At 39.9% G+C, this 19,937-nt stretch overlaps 1 protein-coding gene across 4 annotated transcripts in view; it reads left to right on the forward strand.

Annotated features, from left to right (window-relative positions):
* Window positions 1-19,937, forward strand: part of SDK1 (sidekick cell adhesion molecule 1) — a 727,049-nt gene that overhangs the window by 468,127 nt on the left and 238,985 nt on the right. For all 4 annotated transcript variants that reach the window (XM_075010599.1, XM_075010598.1, XM_075010600.1 and 1 more), the window contains 2 exons: window positions 16,469-16,580; window positions 18,481-18,671. In XM_075010599.1, the coding sequence (XP_074866700.1) occupies window positions 16,469-16,580; window positions 18,481-18,671 (303 nt within the window). The remainder of the gene's footprint in view (window positions 1-16,468; window positions 16,581-18,480; window positions 18,672-19,937) is intronic.

The raw sequence follows: 19,937 nt of genomic DNA on the forward strand, positions 1-19,937 counted from the left end.
TTGGAGGATAGGACGAAAATTCCACATGATCTGGACTAACTGGGGAAATGGTCTGAGCTAAACAGTATGAAAAATACAAAAGTACTCTGTTTATGGAAAAAATTGGAAGTGTGTGCCTATGAAAGAGTATCTAGGGATCTAGAAGGTCACAGGTTCAATATGAGTCAACAGAAAAAGCAAACATTATTCTGGGATACATTAACACGACTGTTATAAGCAAAACACAGGAAGTAATTCTCCCACTCTACTTTGTACTGATTAGGCCTCAAATGGATATTTGTGACCTGTTTTGGGTGCCACATGAAAGGAATGATATGAAAAAAATTGAGATGGTCCAGAGAAGAACAATAAAAATGATTAAAGATCTAGAAAACATGGTCTTGTTGAGGCTCTTCCATCAAAAGATGATCCCAGCATGGATTCACATGGATTTGCCTACATTCATACATCCCCTTCCTCTGGAAGTGCCTTGATATTTGGGTTTCTTCTGGGACACGGAGAATCTGTCACCACAAACAAATAGGTAGCAGTGATTCACAGAAGTTAGGATATAGAATTCAGTTTTCTTGATCCCCATTCCAGGTGGACATAATTTTCCTTTCAAAAGCATCTTTATCAGTGCTCCGGGATTTTCATCACTCACATAAGCTCCATGAGCACAGTTGTTCCAGTTCCAAACTCAGAGCAGTGGTATCCAAATGAGTATGGGGAAATAGTTTGATGCTTGTGCAAAAGAAGTTGTACTAGTGTTCAAAAGCCATTTCCTGATGTAATCTAAATATCTTTGTTCGTGATCATCCACTCAGTGGTATCTTAGTATCATCTGAGCTTCCAGACATGTGTATTTATCCATGTGACAACTTTAACCATGCATTACCAGCCATGTTTCTTTTACATCAAAGAAGCATCTCCAGCCTACCAAACTACCTCACAGCTACACTATGGCTGGGTCTACACTTGCCTCCAACTTGGGAGGGGGCATATTAATCAGGGTGACACGATATTACTATGAAGTGCTGTGGTGAATATGCAGCACTTTATTCGGCTAATTCTCTCCCACAGCAACTTCGAAGCGTCAAATTTCAAAGTGCCGGCATGCATGTAGCCTTGGGCACTTCAAAGTGCGCGTGCTAATTTGAAGTCCCTTTATGCCTCCAAATTCACCGCAGCACTTCATTAGTAATCTCCCATCACCCTGATTAACATGCCCCCTTCAAATTTGGGGGCAAGTGTAGACAAGCCCTATGAGTACTGGCTAAGGAGTTGTTCAGAGTGGCCACATTCAGAGGTGAATATAAAAGCAATGATATCTCACCTGGGTGATCATTTCACCCTCGTTGATTGGTTGACTACTTATGCCTGAAGATTACTACGCATTACAATGATCTCTGGGCACTGAAGAAGTTAGGGCATAGAATGGAGAGCTGTCAAGAGAACAGATTGGGTTCTCGTCATTTTCTCTGCACAAGTCCTAAACTGGTATGATGTGTGCCTGAGTCTTCAGATAGCCTGAAACAATTGCTTTGAAATGGGTGAACCTCCTCTTTTATACTCATTTTGATGTAACGTGGGGTGAAGCTTGGGGAGTATACAGTAACTTTTTTTTTTTAAAGCTGATAGTTGTTGTCCAGAGATGCTGTGAAAAAGGCTATGCCTTGATGGTGCCCTAACCTTGCGCTATGCAAATTGCATAGCTTATTTTAAGTAGATTTTGAAATAAAGCCCTATTTCGAGGCATTCCTGTACTCATGCGATGCTGGAATAGTAAGCCTGTTATCTCAAAAACTGTTTTGAAACAATGGGCGTGTTGCATATACATAGGCAGCTATTTCGGAATATCTTTTTATCCTGAAATAGCACACACTGTGTAGACATAGCCAAACTGTCTAACTCCAGGCTTTCGGGGAGCGTGCAATTGCATTTAATGCAGACTGCCTAACAACATTAATAATTCTTTCAATTGAACATTTGTGGTGAAAACAGAGTATGGGGAGTGTAACACAAAATTGATGCACAGGGTCCCTTCAGATACACAAAGTCAGTGTTCTTCCAATGGAAGAATATGCAAGAAGCTTAGAGAGGGAAATATCAGAACTTCCTGTCCCCTACGTGGATGTGGCCCATGTTGCTCACTTTGTATTTTCCAATATCATGTTTAGTTTCTTGTGTTTTCCTCTAGTAATAAATTTTAATTCTCTAAGGGTTTGTCTGCACCAGCCCCCTCCTTCAAAGGGGGCATGTAAACAAGCCCGATCGGAGAATAGCAATGAGGAGCTGTGCTGCATATGCAACACCTCATTAGCATAATTCCCACCACACGAACTTCGAAGCTGCTAATTTTGAAGCAGCGGCAGGCAATTTCCTTACTTCCAAAACATTCTGGGGGTAAGGGAACTTTGAAGCTGTGTGGGTACTTCGAAGTGCCTGAGGCTACACTGCTTGCCACCAGTTTGAAGTTAGCAACTTTGAAGTTTGCATGGCGGGAATTATGCTAATGAGGTGTTGCATATAGCGCAGCACCTCGTTGCTATTTTCCAATCAGGCTCGTTTACATGCCCCCTTCAAAGGAGGGAGCTGGTGTAGATGAGCCCTAATGGAAGCAGCAAAGCTGGTTAAAATGATTCCTTGTTCTGTTTTACATTTTATGTGTTCCTAAAAATCAATCTAAATATGAAAGGGCAGAAAAAATCTTGGTATTTGAAATGTTTGCTTGAAAGGATTTTTCATGACAAAGTCGGCTTTGTCAGGTTCTTGTAGGAGCTAAGGGATATAGGCCTTTTTCAGGGAATAGTTTGGTTTCCTTTTGTCTTTGATAATAGTTACTATTAATTGTAAACTTTATATTTTTGACATTTTGGAGTAAGAAAAAGAGACACACTGCCTACAGTTCTCTGTAAAATGTAACCACATTGGCTGATTTCAAAAACACTCATTGAATGATTTAATGCCATATATTTTTCCACCAGGAATGAACCTGGTGCTACTCTGTCTTTGGCAGTATGAATAGTGAACACCCCTCAGTGAATATGGGAGTTGCTTCAAACAGAAGAAAATGGAAGCTTGTGGTTGTGGAAAACTCACGTCTCCTATCTCACCCATCACCCACCTGTGCAAACCTCTACTTTGTGCTGCTTCTTACTTAAACTTGTTCTGTCATAATGATTTTAGTGTTACCACAGAAGTAGAGATAAACAGGAAAACCTTGAGAGTGAAGGAAAGATAAAATAAAGTGCAAATGTATGGATTTCCTTCCTGTCTACCCGAACTATTGTAAAAAGGAATACATTCACTTCCAATTATCCAGCCTTTCTCTAGAGGGTAAAAAGCCAATATGAGATCCAGGAGACTGTACTTCTGAGCCCCTGTCTTATCTGGGAGCACCAGATAGAAGATCATCAGTACACTCATACAAGCAGCCATTGTACTGGACAAGTAAGGTGCATCTAACAATTTATTCATAACAATGCAGACACTTTTCATATTATAGAAATAATAACAACGAAGAGTCCTGAGTAATGACTTCCCCTTACTTTTCTTTTTACTTTTCTTGCAATGTTCTTATAATATGCATTTATATATTGTATATAAATAGATACAAAAACCCATTCCATCTTTCAAAAGACAGATGCTGTTTTATTCTGACTTCAGAAAACTAAATGCTTATCCATCTGTGGAATCATTTTTGAATGAATATGTTTGTAGGCTTTGTTTAGCTGGTTTATTGTTTACCATTTGGGAACATTCTATGTATTCACAGTATTTTGCTCTTAGTAATGTGGAAATACAGCACACTATATTTTTCTCCTTGCTGAGGTCTGATGTGAGCTTATAATAATATAGAATATCTAAAAGTCTGATAATCACAAAGGCTGCACAGGGAAAGCATCATATTATTTGGAATAACTTCTCTGCTTAAAAATGAGGTAGTGGTGGGGGTGGTTCTTTACAGTAGATAAATTATTTTTAATCTGTTTATGATTCTGCCCTGATTTTAGGTTTTATAGTACATTATATTTGTAAATGAAGTATTTTTATTCACTTTCAGGTCCCTATGACCTGAACAATATACTCAAGACTTTATTTCTTTGTAGAAGAGAAGAGGGAAGTAACCTGATATGATGAGGTGGATTGGGGAACTTCAAACCATATGGGGTAGACCTCAGGCCCCTAGTAACCTATTTTTTCAAATATTATTCTGACAGGTCATTCCATATGCTTAGTTAGTTGTTGGAGGAAGGCTGTGGGGTAGTTTCTTGATTTTCAGTTCTGTTGCCATTATGAAAAGGCTCAGAAGCAACAGACCTTTGGGAGCAAGGTAGCAATCTGGATTCCAAAACATGTTTCACATATAAATAGAATACAGCAAAAGTTGACTTTGAGCTTAAAATGTTGTATATATGTGGCTTTTGTATTGAACAATGTTTTTTTTCAGCAAACAAAAAATAGCCATGTTAGTACAATTTTCTAACCATCTTTGCATAACCTCTTGCTCCTGAATAAATGGATTCATGTTCATAAACTACATGATTTGAAATGATGTTGTGCAATTTTAGTGACTTTTTCATTTATGGAAACTGTTTAGATGTAACTAATTTTCTGTAAGGGCCTGGGTGTCGGTTTTCTCTGGATGGTTTTGAGTTGACACATCACTTACTCAATGACTGATTTTTCCTTGGTGGATCACTTATCACATAAAGAAAAGATGATTTTGAGAAACTTATAACTCTTTGTATCATAGGAGATGTAAATGTTTTTATTTTATTTGTTAAAGCTTTTAGAACTTTTGACATTTTATCTTTTTTCTGTCCATGATCAAGTGGATGGAAGAGTAAGCAGATTCAGTAAGAACCTTTGGAACCTGCCATGTTAAAATCTGGGCTGTGTGCAAGGATAAGACAGATAAGAAATTCTCATTTCTGATCCCCATAGGTGTACTTCTGTGTCAGTGCAGAGCATCACTGACTTCAGCAAATCTTGCCATGCCTGCTCAGAGAATAAGCCCCACATAAAGGAACTTTTCTGGGTTTTTTGGAGTGTAATATGCTAACTATCTAATCACTAAACCACTAAACTAACCAACATTCTATTGATTTAATGCAATTCAGGCAACTGCAGAATTTGCTACTCTTCAGAAAAAAGTTAGGGTAAAAATACCATTTAGAATGTGCTTGGTAACAAATGAACTCATAGACATTGTGGTGATGGCAGTAGAATAAATAGATGAGAAGGGTAGACATCTTTGACAATCTGTGAGATCTACTGGATTTTCTACAGTGCTTAATTTGTAATGAAAGAGATGCCAGGGCTCAAGAAGTTAAGTGCTAGGCTTCAAGCAATTTTATTTTTAACTTTCATAATCAATATGGCAAGACCAGAAGTGCTAAGGTTATGGCCTGACAAGCCCAGAGGCCCTGGGGCTCAGCCCTGGCAAAAAGTAAGCCCTGGTATTCTATTTAACTTGATTCAGGAACAGCGAGATGACTCACCTTGTACAACCCAAATTTCCTCACTTTACACATATGATGAAGTCCTATCAGCTTTAGTAGTATTCAGTGGAGCCAACAACTCCGTGGGCCCTGGGCAAGGGGGGATGGGTATGGGCTCTGCACTCCTAGAAGGGGCAGGGCTGAAGGGAATTGTCCCTCAGTACTACCAGGAGTGTGGCGCACCCTCCAGCCCTTAGCACTGCCTGGAGCTTGTGGCTTGGCACAGCACTCTGGCAGCAATTTAAAGGGCCCAGGGCTAAGGCTTTGAATCGCCTGGCCCTGGGGCAACTGCTCCTTTTACTCCCACATTGGCAGACCTGGTAATGTTCAGTGTGAGTAGTGTGATAAGAATTTGGCCCACACACTAGTATGAAAAAATATCACCTTCCTCAGCAGAAATGCCATGGGCTTGTGGGGAGGGAGGCAGGAATCCCCTATGGAGTATGCTTCCGTGACCTGCAGATCTGTACTGTTTCCGCTAATTTCTTTTGATTAGCATGGATTGATGCTAACTGTTCTGGTTTCCCAGACTGGTAAAGAAAGCATGCTCTAATTTTGCACCATTTATTTTCAAAGCTGAAAAGCATCTACATTAAAATGAGGTAATTAAAAAAATTAAGTCCTTATTTCGGAGAATTAACATTTTATTACCCATCACTTGAAGTCTTCTTTTACCTGTTGCAGTCTGCTATTCAAATGCAATGGGACCAACAGATTCACCAGGCCCCTGTACAAGACAGAGCGGGGTGGCTCCATTGCCTGGGAGGGTAGGAGCCCCATACAAAAGTGGTAGTGGACAGGCTTAACCTAAGCCCCCCGCCACCTCCCTCCCACCAGGCAACCCTCAGCACTGCCCTTAGTGCGCCCTGTGGGGCTCCAGTGGCAGTTGCAAGGGTATGGGGATATGACCACTGCCATTCCTTTTAAATTCCCAGTCCCGGAACAATTGCCCCTTTGTCTCTCCCGTCTGCACTCCTGTTCAAATATTCGTCTGCAAATGCTTCAAATTTTATAAACCAGAATTATTTTAACTTTTCAGGCCCTGAGCTACATCATGCCCAACTAGATTTCCTTTGATTTCTGCTCAAATGTAAAGGTCATCATGGACACTTTGCAGGAACAGGGACCAAAGTGAACTAGATATTTCCCTGGTAACTGTCATTTCAATAGTTAGATACATAAATTAAGCTATTATTTAATCTGATCTGAGTTCTTAGGTAACTTTATCTAAAAGTGCCTCCTCTCCCTTTAAAATGACCCTTTCCAAGTGAAGAGTCAGCAGATTTGATTTTCTTTATTCTTGTTCCTTTTGTTAGTTTAAGAAAAGGCAGATGAGAACATTATCCTCTTTACATCTCATTCATTCAAAATGGAAGTGTGTTCAAATATGTTACAGATGAGGGTGAAAGAAGTAGCTAGACAGTCTGTCAAATTGTCATATTTTATTAATTTTCTGTTGTCAAATCCTGAAGCACATAAAATGTGTGTGTTTGCACATAGATATATATATGAATATATATTTTAGATCATATAAAATATATAGAAGTATATAACATAAAAAAATGGCAAGAGAGAGACAATGTTGGTGAGCTGATATCTTTTTTGGGCCAACTTCTGTTGGTGAGAGAGACAGATTTTGAGTTTCCACAGATCATTTCTTCGGGTCTGAGATATGTAATCGGCATCACAGCTAACTATCTAGTGCATTACAGGCCTAAATAGCTACTGTGCGTGAAAAAGACAATTATTACACTCTCAAATGAACTCTGACAGAAAAAAACAGGAAAAGATAAAATCATCATAATACCTGTGGGTGAATATTTTCTCAAAATGATCACTGTATCTGACCTCTCAGTTCTCATCTACAAGAAAAACCTCCACAACACATTTAAAAGATAAACTTAAATTCATAGTTCAGCTAAATATTAAAATAAAACAAACTGAGTAGAGATACTGTATTTGCGGCTTATCACAATACTATAATCCACTCTTCTCTTGCCTAGATTGCCCCCTGCCATCTGCCCTGTGATTGGAGAGATTAATTAGCTACTTCACTTCAAATGGTCTCTTGAAGTATGCTAAACAATCTATTCTACCCTGTATTTAGCTGTGACATTCATTCCCCAGACCCAGAGAAGTTTGAAAATTTGTGTTTCTGAGGCACAGAAGTTAGTCCAATACTAGAAATTACCTTAGCATATGCCTGCACTATGCTGCTTTTAGCAAGAAGCCTGTGGCTACATCTACACTTACGGGGAATGTTGACAGCTGCTATGCAATTTTAGGTACACCAATTGCGTATCTAAAATCAATTTTGCAGTTGTCGACATTGGTCCCTGTCTTCACTGCAGAATATTGATGGGAGCACTCACCCCGCCAACATTCCTCAATCCTCATGGCTCGCAAGGAGTTCCGGGTTCAACATTGATCCCAGAATGCGCTGTTTCACGCATGTGTGAAATGGTGCTGCAAAAGATTGAACCTAAGTGTTTGATCTTCTCTGGCTAGTGTGGACCTAGCCTGTGTCAACACTGCCCCATTGCTAAAAGTCAGTGTGTGTGAATGCTGTTTCTCAGCACTTTTGTGAACAAAATACTTCCACCCATTAGGAAGGGTTTTGCTTTGTCAACAGCAAAGTGCTCCTATCAACAAATCCATTTTCACACTTTCACTTGCCACCACAAAACTTTGTCATTCATGGGGAGGGGTTGATGAGGGTCAAGGGTTAAACACCCGTGAACTACCATATTTGAACTTTCAAAAAAGAGAACACCCCTGAGAGGGAGTGCACCTCTATCAGTAGCTTCCAGTCACCTTGTATAAATATACTTTATTTCTCTCTATATATAGATATATTATAGTATATGGTACATTAATGCAACATAAATTGGTGGATACTGATACTGATACAGATATGCCCCCTCTTAATGGTGTCCTCTGTTTTGAAAGTTCAAATATGGTAACTCTAAGTGAATGACAAAAAAATTTTGTTGATCCAGTGCTAGTGTGGACCTAGCATTTCCCAATTTGTCTCTCTAGTATCCTGGGACCAATATGGCTACAGTAGTATTGTATGCAAAAGTGATTGTACATGTGAAGATGAAATTGCAAATAAAATGTAGCACTATGTTCTGTCTAATTTTCTTCTCCTCCTGCTGTTCGACAGCAAAAAGTAAGAATTCCTACATCTAAGCTTCTGTAAAAGCTCTCATTATCTTTGGTACAACTACACCTGGCAGCCAGTCTTCCCTCTTTGTTTCTTTCCTTAGCTTTGCGCACTTCACTACTGAATCTCTATGGCCTAAATTTAATCTCTTAGAACAGATTGTTTGGACTGTCTTATTATCAATTCATCAGATTAATTGGTAATTCTGTTATGCCTTTGTTTAAATTAGGGCTACTAACATGGAGTACAATAAATTAACTCAAATCCATTGTTCAGGGGATGATAAGTACATGGAACAGGTACTTGAAACTCATGAGCTAGAAGAAGAGAATGGAGTCCTCTTCCAGCAGAAAATGACTCTTAATGATTGTCACAGATGTTCATGTTCTATGAAGCACCATTTTCATAACTTTTGGAGAGCCGCCTGTGTGCACTTCCCAAACCTGTGTTTCCTCGTGTGTCTAGTCTCTTATTTTAGTGTATCCTAGAAATATATAACCTCAATTCCACTGGTCAGTTATTTTAAAATCTTTTAAAACCCAAGCAGTCACATTGCAGATTATGCCATTAAAGATTCTGGTTGTTGACCCAGGAGATGGAATCAAAGTATCCAGCCTTCCTGCTGGTTTTCTGGAACAGGCTGTTGCTTCTTGTTTGCTTTAAGGAGGACTAGAGCTAATTAATACCCTTGCTGGACCATAGCTTTTGTTCCTTTAACTGATGTTGAATAAGATTAAACACTCCACCCAGTTAGATATCTGATGTTAAAGCTATCTGAAGAAATGAAAAGCCACTTAAGTGTTCTCTAGACAAAATGTCTTGCGGCTATATATTTTCTCAAGTTAAAAGCCCTAATGATGTGTAGGATGGTGAGTTTCTTAGAAAAAAGAAACCCTTCATGTGCATGGGGGAAGGTCAGGTCAATGACAGAGACTGAACTTCCTGATTGCTCTTTTCAAACATGGAGATGTGAGAAGGCAAGTTCAGAGTGTAGAACAGATTTTTTTTCTGCTTTTGAGATCTGCTGCTCAGAAATAACAGAGAGCTGTATAAGCAGGAAGTGTCTTAATTTTCTCAACACTGCATGGGACAACATGAAGGATTGTATTTCAGGAATATTATTACAATACAAGCCTGATTATGAACTTGCATAGGAGCAAGGAGAAAGCAAAGATTCTCATACAGGCAGCGAGAGAGGTCACTCACTAGAGCAGTCCTTGTACTCCCTGCATCTATGGAGCACAAGAATCATTCACTTCTGCTTTTCCTAAGAGCAGGACCCTGGAAAAGAGGTGGGACATGACTCAATGCCCTCTCCTAGCATGCAGATACAGGGCTGGTGTGATGTGGGGAGTGATGGACTAGAGTGCTTGCTCCCAACTGCAAGGAGAGATCGTGCCAACATGAGGTCCCAGCTCTTTGGCACCTCTTAGGGCATTGTGAACCTCCACCATCACTCATACAGGACTCTGGCTTAAAAACCAAGATCTTGCCCAAAATGTATTTTCTAGAGATAAATTAAATCTCTGTGGAGCCCTAGAGAACTACCTCAAACATTTCTGAAGCTTCTCAGCTCCATATTTTAGGCTGTCTCATAAGTAATATAATATATAAAATCAACAGGGCTGACAGCCACTACTGGCCCCCAGACAAGGTGGGAGGGAGGCCCTGCTCAGGACCATCCAGGAGGGGGTGGGGCCAAGGGTGGAAGGGGCAGGGCTTAGGGCATTTAGCCCTTAGCGTCACCCAGATTGTGGTGTTGGACACCTCCCCTTCCCTTCCAGCCATTCAGAGCAGCACAGCAGCACTGCCTCAGAACTTCAGTGGGGCCCAGAGCTCTGGCCACTGCCAAAATAGCTAGCAACACTCCCCCATCCCTTCTTCCATCAGCGGGCCTGTATAAAGTAATTAATTCCCGGGATATTTGGGGCAAGTTTCCTTGTGGATGGAGTTAGGTTTCTCCATTAATCTTTCCCTGGGGCTAAAACTAACAATTCTTTCTGTTTGTATGAAAGTCTTTACAAAGGAAAGAATACTTTTTAAAAATTTGTAAGGCTGTTACATATTTAAACATTTGGATGTGTTCATAAAGTGGATTCTAGCTTGTTTCATTTTTCCTTGCTGATTTGCCTATATTTAAAATTCTTTTTCAAATTTGTCAGACAATGGAAACAGCTCAAATAAAATATTTTCTTGCATAAGCGCTACTAGTTCTCGCTCTCTCTGTTTCTCTCTTTCACTGGCCATGTCTACACTAGCCAAAAACTTCGAAATGGCCATGCAAATGGCCATTTCGAAGTTTACTACTAACGAAGCACTGAAATACATATTCAGCACCTCATTAGCATACGGGTGACCGCAGCACTTCGAAATTGATGCGGCTTGCCGCCGCACGGCTTGTCCAGTTGGGGCTCCTTTTCGAAAGCTCCCTGGCTACTTTGAAGTCCCCTTATTCCTATGAGTAGACAGTGTTATCCCTCGAAAATTTGAGGAATAACGCTTCTGTCGACAGTCCTGCTGACAGAAAGTGCAGAGTAGACACTTCTGTTGTCAGAGAGGGCTTCTGGTTCACTGGGCAGCCCTGTTTGCAGAGCTTCCCATCAGCTGTTCTGTAGACTAAGGGCAGGGCAGTCTGGCTGCTCTCTGTCAACAGAGCAGATTGTTCTGTCAATCTACTTTTGTGTGTAGATGCACACTGTTGACAGAGTTTCTGTTGACACAGCTCCATCGACAGACATTACCATCAACAGATGCTTCTAGTGTAGACGTAGCCTTAGTCTTTAAGGTGTCATGGGACTCCTCATTTTTTGCAAATACAGACTAACACGGCTACCCCTCTGTACTAGACTGTAATTGTAAATTTCACCAGCCCTGCAGCACTGATGTTACCAGAATGGGTGAGCAGCCCCCTGTGCTGCCTCAGGGCTCATGACACCCAATCCCTGCAGGCAGAAGGTGTGGGAGGAGGCAGAAAAGCTTTTTACATGGTGATCACTCTGTATCTGACCTATCATCCTGCATCCTTAAAGGAAACCTGCACAATACTTCCAAAAGACAAGCCTTGGACTTTAAATTCACAAGTTTACTAGACACTAAAAACCATGGATTGAATAGAGACACTGGATTTATGGCTTGCAACAACAATCTGTAACCCATTAACAACTCATCCTCCATCTGCTCCCCACTCCTTCGCTCCTTATGACTGAAGAGTTGTTAATGGGTCACTTTACCTAAAGCTGTCCTTTAAGATATGTTATCTACTTACAATAAACAACTGTTCAAATCTTGTGTTTAGTGGCGATGCTTTGAGTTAGTTTTCTAGACATGAAAAAGACCTTTGTGTAAGCTTGGAAGTTTGTTTCTCGCATCAGCAGAAGTTGGTCCAATAATTATCTCACCCACCTTATCTCTCTATTATTCCGGAACTAATATGGCCAGAACAATGTTACATAGAAAAACAGAAAACCAAAAAGCAGTCATGTAGCACTTTAAAGACTAACAAAATAACGTATTAAGTGATGAGCTCTCGTGGGGCAGACCCACTTCTTCAGATCTGGAAATAAGGTCTGAAGAAGTGGGTCTGCTCCACGAAAGCTCATCACCTAATGTATTATTTTGTTAGTCTTTAAAGTGCTACATGATTGCTTTTTTGTTTTGTGAAGATACAGACTAACAAGGCTACCTCTCTGTGATTAGAGAAAAACAGAACAGTTTGTCTTGCTTGACTGTTTGAAGAGGTGGTCCACTGCTTCCAGGTGATACTGCAAAATGGTTTACGTGATGCTTTTATGGTATTATATCCTTTTGATCTAAATTTAGATGTTCTGGTACTTTTTGAAATTGTACCCTGTAGAGTTCCACTAAAGAGTTTTCCTTGTGGCAAGTTAGGGCACATAGATATTAACTACACAGTTACATTTGTGCTGAGATTTATACTTACAGAAGGACTTTTGTATTGCTTTATCAAGTACTGATCTCATACAAGGAAATGTTAAGTATCGGAGGGGTAGCCGTGTTAGTCTGGATCTGTAACAGCAACGAAGGGTCCTGTGGCACCGTATAGACTAACAGAAAAGTTTTGAGCATGAGCTTTTGTGAGCACAGACTCATTTCATCAGATGCTGGTCTTGGAAATCTGCAGGGCCAGGTATAAATAAGCCAGAGCAAGGGTGGGGATAACAAGGTTAGCTCAGTCAGCAAGGGTAAGGCTTACTGCCAGCAGTTGATCTGGAGGTATGAACACCAAGGGAGGGGAAGCTGCTTCTGTATTTAGCCAGCCATTCACAGTCTTTGTTTAAGCCTGAGCTGAGGGTGTCGAATTTGCAGATGAATTGTAGCTCAGAAATTTCTCTTTGGAGTCTGGTCCTGAAATTTCTTTGCTGTAGGATAGCTACTTTTAAGTCTGCTACTGTGTGGCCTGGGAGATTGAAGTGCTCTCCTACGGGTTTTTGTATATTGCCATTTCTAATATCTGATTTGTGTGCATTTATTCTTTTACGTAGAGACTGTCCAGTTTGTCCGATGTATATAGCAGAGGGGCATTGCTGGCACATGATGGCATAAACTATATTGGTAAATGTGCAGCTGAATGAACCCACAATGGTGTGGCTGATCTGGTTAGGTCCTGTAATGGTGTTGCTGGTGTAGATATGTGGGCAGAGCTGGCAATGAGGTTTGTTGCATGGAAGAGTCCCTGAGTTAGAGTGACTGTGGTGCGGTGTATAGTTGCTGGTTAGGATTTGCTTCAGGTTGGCAGGTTGTCTGTGGGCAAGGACTGGTCTGCCTCCCAAGGCCTGTGAAAGTGGGGGATCATTGTCCGGGATGGGTTGTAAATCCCTGATGATGTGATGTAGAGGTTTTAGCTGAGGACTGTAGGTGATGGCTAGTGGTGTTCTGTTGGTTTCTCTCTTGGGCTTGTCCTGTAGTAAGAGGCTTCGTGGCACACTTCTGGCTCTGTTGATCTGTTTTTTCACTTCCTCAGGTGGGTATTACAGTTTCAAGAATGCTTGGTAGAGATCCTGTAAGTGTTTGTCTCTGTCGGAGGGGTTAGAGCAAATGCGGTTATATCTTAGTGCTTGGCTGTAGACAATGGATCGTGTGGTGTGTCTGGGATGCAAGCTGGAGGCATGAAGGTAGGCGTAGCGGTCAGTGGGTTTATGGTACAGGGTGGTATTGATGTGGCCATCGTGTGTTAGCACCGTGGTGTCCAGGAAATGGATCTCCTGTGTGGACTGTTCCAGGCTGAGGTTGATGTTGCGGTGAAAGTTGTTGAAGTCCCAGTGGAATTCCTCCAGAGTCTCCTTCCCATGGGTCCAGATGATGAAGATGTCATCAATGTAGCGTAAGTAGAGACTATGATCTCCATCCTACAAAGGGAACCATGTAGATGCCCATGCTTAGACCCTTTTGCAAGATCAGGGTCATAGTGGATTTCATCAGGTGACTCTAACATTGTGCAAATGGAACCTTGGACAGGGCTTGAAAATAAACTTCACGTATGAATACTGCCTAGTTAATGTTTACATGATGCTTTGAAAAAGTAGTGTTCTAGGTATATGCTTATTAATTCTGCAGCTGACATTTCTAGATATAGAACCTGACAGCCATGCACCAAGCATTTTGATGAGCTCCATATAAAGTGAAAATACAGCATATTATACTGCCTATAGTAATGAGCACATTAGCTTTCCATTAGATAACAGAAGAACATTGGCTTTTTATATCATGATTCAAAAGAAGTACACTAAGTTCAGATCTGTATTTTCTTAACCCCACATGTTCAAAAACCATTATCAGATTGCTAATTCTTCAGATAAATTTATTCTAGGAAATTGTATGAACATGGCACAAATTCTATTCATTAGTGTTCTCATTACAGTTATTAATAAAGAAGCAAATGAAACCTTGCTCATATTACTCTTGTTGCAAGGAAAATAAAGTGCACTTCTACCTCTTGTGCTTATCTGTTTACTGCACAAAAAGCCTGTTTCATATGGTGAACTCTTGGGCATTAGCACAAAGCCCACTTCTTTTGCTTGGTTATTTTTGGAGTGGTGTGAACCATGCTACAGAGGTGCTGATAAGCAGTGAATAAGGTTTTTTTCTTTTATAGGTGGAGATAGGTTGTAGTTAATGCAAAATTTGTACCTTGCTCATTGACCTTTGAACACTTACTGCTGCTAACTTTCACCTAACATAAAACCAATGGAGAATATTAATTTTTGAGTTAATCCCCCCCACTCATCAGTGACAAATTGTTAGTCTGATACTCATGTTGCCTGTCCTACCGTGTTGTGACTAGCCGTAAGATCACTTTAGGCATTTTAGACAAACAGATGATTTATCACCTGTTAATAACCAGCCCCGTATTCCCAGTAATTTTGTAAAAAGAGAATTGAATTGGAAACAGAAGTAAAAATCACAACCAATCTAAATCTTTATGGGATCTTTGGATATAACAGTGATGTGCTCTGGGTGTAAATATATCGAAAAAAGAGGAATTACTAAGTTCTCAATTCAGAAAAGCATCTCTGCTGAGAATAGCACTTTGGCACATGCCCAAGACTGAACACTTGCTGTTGTCGATGTGGATGGGCTTAAGTACTTCTTGGGCTCGAGGCTGAGTGTGCCTCTCACCGTCAGTTGAGAATCTGTGAAAGAGTAAAAATCTTGTCACTATGAGATTTAGGATGTTTGATTTGCAAAATGCTGTTTTTTCCCGCTTCTCACTTCCCCCAATTTAAATGTCTCTGAGCCCCTCTACTAAAAGCCTGTTGTAGATTAAATGTGCAGAAAAGAATAAAAAGAAATTTTGAAGTACTAGATAAACACAGATATTTATTCCCATTTTCTGCTTTTTGTGGATATACCCAAGTGGCAGTGACAGCTGAGTTTAGTGCCTTTCATAGGCTTGTTTCCCATTATCATTACCTATAATGATGAATTTTGCATTGGTAAGCCTCCTTCACATTACACATTTGATAAGACAGTTTGGATTTGTCTCAGTTTAGATACAATTTCATTTCTTTTTGCTATACTTCCTCTATTGAATTCTTTATTTTTGGACATCTTTCAGTATTCTCTTATGCAAGTTACCCTTCTAACCTTCTCTTCTCTCCCCCACATGAATAGCTAGAAGGAAGGCAATAACACATTGGCATTTTTATTTACTTATTAAATGCACGTACAGATAATTTTTAAATGAAACAGGGAAGACGCCAGCCCTTTTTACCATTTTCCTAGTGTCTATTGACAGTCGCATAAACTAAATTATTTACAGTTTGATGCCTCACAAAAGAGACACGGATTTGGGTTATTTACTTCTCTGATAAAAAAAAAGAAGACTGAAGTTGCTGTGATATGTTCCTTTGTTAATTTCCTATTCCCTGATATACAAAATCTTTTTAAAGAACTAACACAAATTCTGGAAGGCTCTTTTGTAATGGTCTGTAAGTTGTAAGTTTAAACAAAACAGGAAAAGGTATTAAAATATAAGTCAGCAAGGGTTTGATAGAAATAAGTGCTCAGAAGTTGAAAAAAATTGTTTACACTCCATTTCGGAGTAGTCCTTGTGAGTTATAGGTTTTGAATTATTGCATGCTGGGTGTTTTGAAAGTGTGTGTTTGTACAATATAATGAAAGTAATTGAAAATAACCGTTATGAAGATCTCCTTCTAATGAGGAGATTAAGACACATAAGGTTGAAGAGTGAAATTTGCAGCTGTGTCATTTGATGAAATCCCTTTCCAGAATGTTTCAGTCATTGCTGTTTGTGGAAGTAGAGTGTTTTCACAAAGTTTTGTTCTGCCCTTTGCAGATGCCAAGAATGTGTCTGACACCACAGCTCCTGTCATTGTAGTGCCACCGCACAACACCAGCGTGATAGCAGGAAGCAATGAAATCACACTGGAATGTGTGGCCAATGCAAGGTATTGTAAATGTATTAATCTCAATGGAAAGAATGTCTCCTTTGCTAGAAATTGAATGAGACTCTCTTTTTTTATTTATTTCATAGTTGTATGCTACATTCTGCTTATTACAGCTTTCTTTGCCCAAATGATAGGGAATCCATATTACGTGTTCAACATATAGATTATTTTGGGTAAATAAGGAACTAGGCATAATTACTTTCCCATCTCAGCAATATGGTGAACTGGAGGAAAAAGGCTGTAAGAATAAAAAAAGAGAAAAGGCAGGAATGTGACATTTGGCCATCTGTAGCAGGAGTCCATAATAAAACAAAACAGCAGTAATGTAGCACTTTAAAGACTAACAGAATGATTTATTCAGTGATGGGCTTTTTGGGACAGACCTACTTCATCAGATCAATAGCATTTCCAGTACAGACTTACATCTAAAGTAAAGAAGTCCAAAAAAAAAAGCAGTACAAACTGAAGAACTGAGTACTGAAAGAGGGGGGTGAGGGGTGGGGGATGTTAAGTGTCCTACCTGAGATAATTCTGGGGATACCATCACTGGATCTAAGCACAATAGTTATAAGATCAAGGGCTCATTCTTGTGTACTTTGACCAATATTATATATGCCATTATGTGCCAGCAATCCCCCCCGACTATGTACATTGGATAAACTGGGCAACCTCTTCACCAAAGAATGAATGGACACAGAGAGACATCAGGAATCTCAATAAAAATAAGCTGGTCAGTAAGCACTTCAGTGGAGTGGGCCATTCAGACAAAACCAAAGAATATGTGTCTTACAACAAAGAGACTTTAAAAATAGATTGCATAGGGAGTTTTGTGAATTGGAGTTCATATGGAAATTTGACACATTAACACTTGGTAAGAACAAAGACAACAATTACCTCACACATTGCAAGGACTGCTTGCCTTCCTTTGATGCTCCTAATCATCTCAGGCAAGACACTTAACATCCCCCTTTTTATCCTATGTACTTGATTTGTCCGTTTTTATTGCAATTTTTTTTCGAGTTCTGTACTTATAGATGTCAGTCTGTACTGGAAATGCTATTGATCTGATGAAGTGGGTCTGTCCCATGAAAGATCATCACCAAATAAATCATTTTGTTAGTCTTTAAAGTGCTACATGACTGCTCTTTTGTTTTGTTAGAATACAGAGTAACAAGCCTACCTATCTGTTAGGAGTCCATAATGTTAGTGGTTAATCCTATTACTATTATTTCGGCTGTTGAAATGCAAGATGACTGTTATAAATTAATATTCTACTCTTCTGATTAATTAAATTATGATGAGGATCCTGCTATTTTCCTCACATAACATAAATAATTGGACAAAGCAGACTATGGCAGTTACCTGTCACAGCCATTCTCAGCTTACAGTTATTACAATTGATGTTTTGTATGCACCACAATGCAGATTGTACATTAGGAATGTCACTAAAGGCTAGAAATTGTTCCTATTAAAGCTAATGGGAATTTTTCACTAAGGGTATGGGGAGTAGGATTGAATCCTAAGAGAGATAAAGGGCTGCAGCTTTGGATTATAAAGGGTCCAGCTGATTTCCCCTCCCACTGAAGTCAGAAATGTTGGTTCAGGTAGCGCTACCTCTGTTCCTGTGTTACAATGAAAGCTCTTTCCATGCAGCTGAGTCCTATAGTAGTATTCATTTTTAATGTTGATTGTTTAGACAAACCATTGCTATGTATCAGTTAGCCATGTTTCTTCATTAGTACTCAAGCAGTCTCTGCCCTTGGTGTGTGACTGTTAAGACCTCAGAGTTATATCTGGATTTACTTTTAAGTGTCTAAAACTCAGTTGCAGGGATATTAGAAGAGTTATATTCTTTGTATATTACAACTGATACATCATGAATATTTTTTTATTCTCACAGACCTGTTGAGAAACTAAGCTTGACCTGGAAGAGAAATGGAATAAAACTAAGCAGTGGAGTTAACAGTTTTGGGAGGCGTCTCACTATCTCCAACCCAACCTCTGCTGACATTGGGGTTTACTTCTGTGAGGCAGAGTTGAAAGACAGCCCTGTTGAGCCAGCAAGAGCAAAGGCCTTCCTCTCTATACTGGGTAATTCTGAAAGCAGTCTCTTGTATGTTAAAGCAGGGAATGGACTTAGGTATAATATAAAATAGAATTAATATATTAATATTTCATCAGCCTTTCGTCTGAACCTCTCTTCAGTGAATGGCATAAACAGGTGCAGGGGGGCTTCCTTCCAAATTAATTCTGTGTTTCATCTCCATGAATATAAATTAATTAAAAGTACTTTTTAAAACATTGACATATGTGTGAATACCCTGTGAAACTTGAGCTTAATTGTGAAGCTTGGGAACCCAAGTAATAAAATCCTTTTCAGCTAGCCCCTTTTAGGGAGGCTTTTGTGAATCCTAGTCCTGGGATAAAGAGAGAAAGAAGAAAGTTGAGCTTCAGTGTTACAAGCTATGTCTCCAGAGCTTAATTTGTAATGAAACTCTTGCCAGGGTTACAGCCATTTTATTATATTAATTACTGATGCATCAAGCCCAGTGGTGCTGGGCTATGAGCTATCAAGCCTAGACGTGCTGGAGCACTCAGCCCTGGCAAGCCCTGGCACAAATTAAGCACTGCATGTCTCTGATATTTAAAAGTGCATTGTTACATTCTGGATAAACTTTCAAATTATAGAAGCTTCCTAAATGCCCATGAATTTATCATGAACATTTTAAAATTCCTTTCCAATTAATGCTAATTAGCAATATACATATGTGTAAATTAAGCTTTTTCCATCTGGGGTTGTCCATGTGGCCCATGATTAATTAATCACAGCTAAACCTTTGAAGATTCTCTAGGTGCTGAACTCCAAGGCCATGGTTATACCTCAGCGATCTGTTGGCAGAACTCACTGTTGAAAGAGATTTCCCAACAAAAATTCTGTCGACAGCAAGCGACCACACACAAAAGCCAGTCAGAAGAGCGCTTTGCTCTGTCAACTACCCGACCTCTCTCTCAATAAAACAGGTATCCGGAAGGACACCAGACAGGACTGCCCATTGCTCTGGATGCCCTGTCTGTTGAGAGAAGGTTCCCACAGGGCATCCACACAGCTTTTTCGTTGGCAGAACCTGTCAACAAAAGGCACTCTTCCTCATCTGAGAGAGGCAGAAGGCTGTTGGCGAATTTGCCGGGTTTTGTCAAGATACTGATGAGAAATCCCATTTTGTGTATGGAGGCTCCACTAGTTTTGTCGACAAAATTGGGGGTTTTCCAGCAAAACTGGCCAGTATAGCCATAGCCCTGGTGGAAGGAAGGAGGAAGGCCTAAATACCTTGTCGAATCAAGCTTTCAACAATGTCA

The sequence above is a fragment of the Carettochelys insculpta genome, chromosome 16, assembly GCF_033958435.1.
Source record: "Carettochelys insculpta isolate YL-2023 chromosome 16, ASM3395843v1, whole genome shotgun sequence".
NCBI classification, from domain to species: domain Eukaryota; kingdom Metazoa; phylum Chordata; order Testudines; family Carettochelyidae; genus Carettochelys; species Carettochelys insculpta.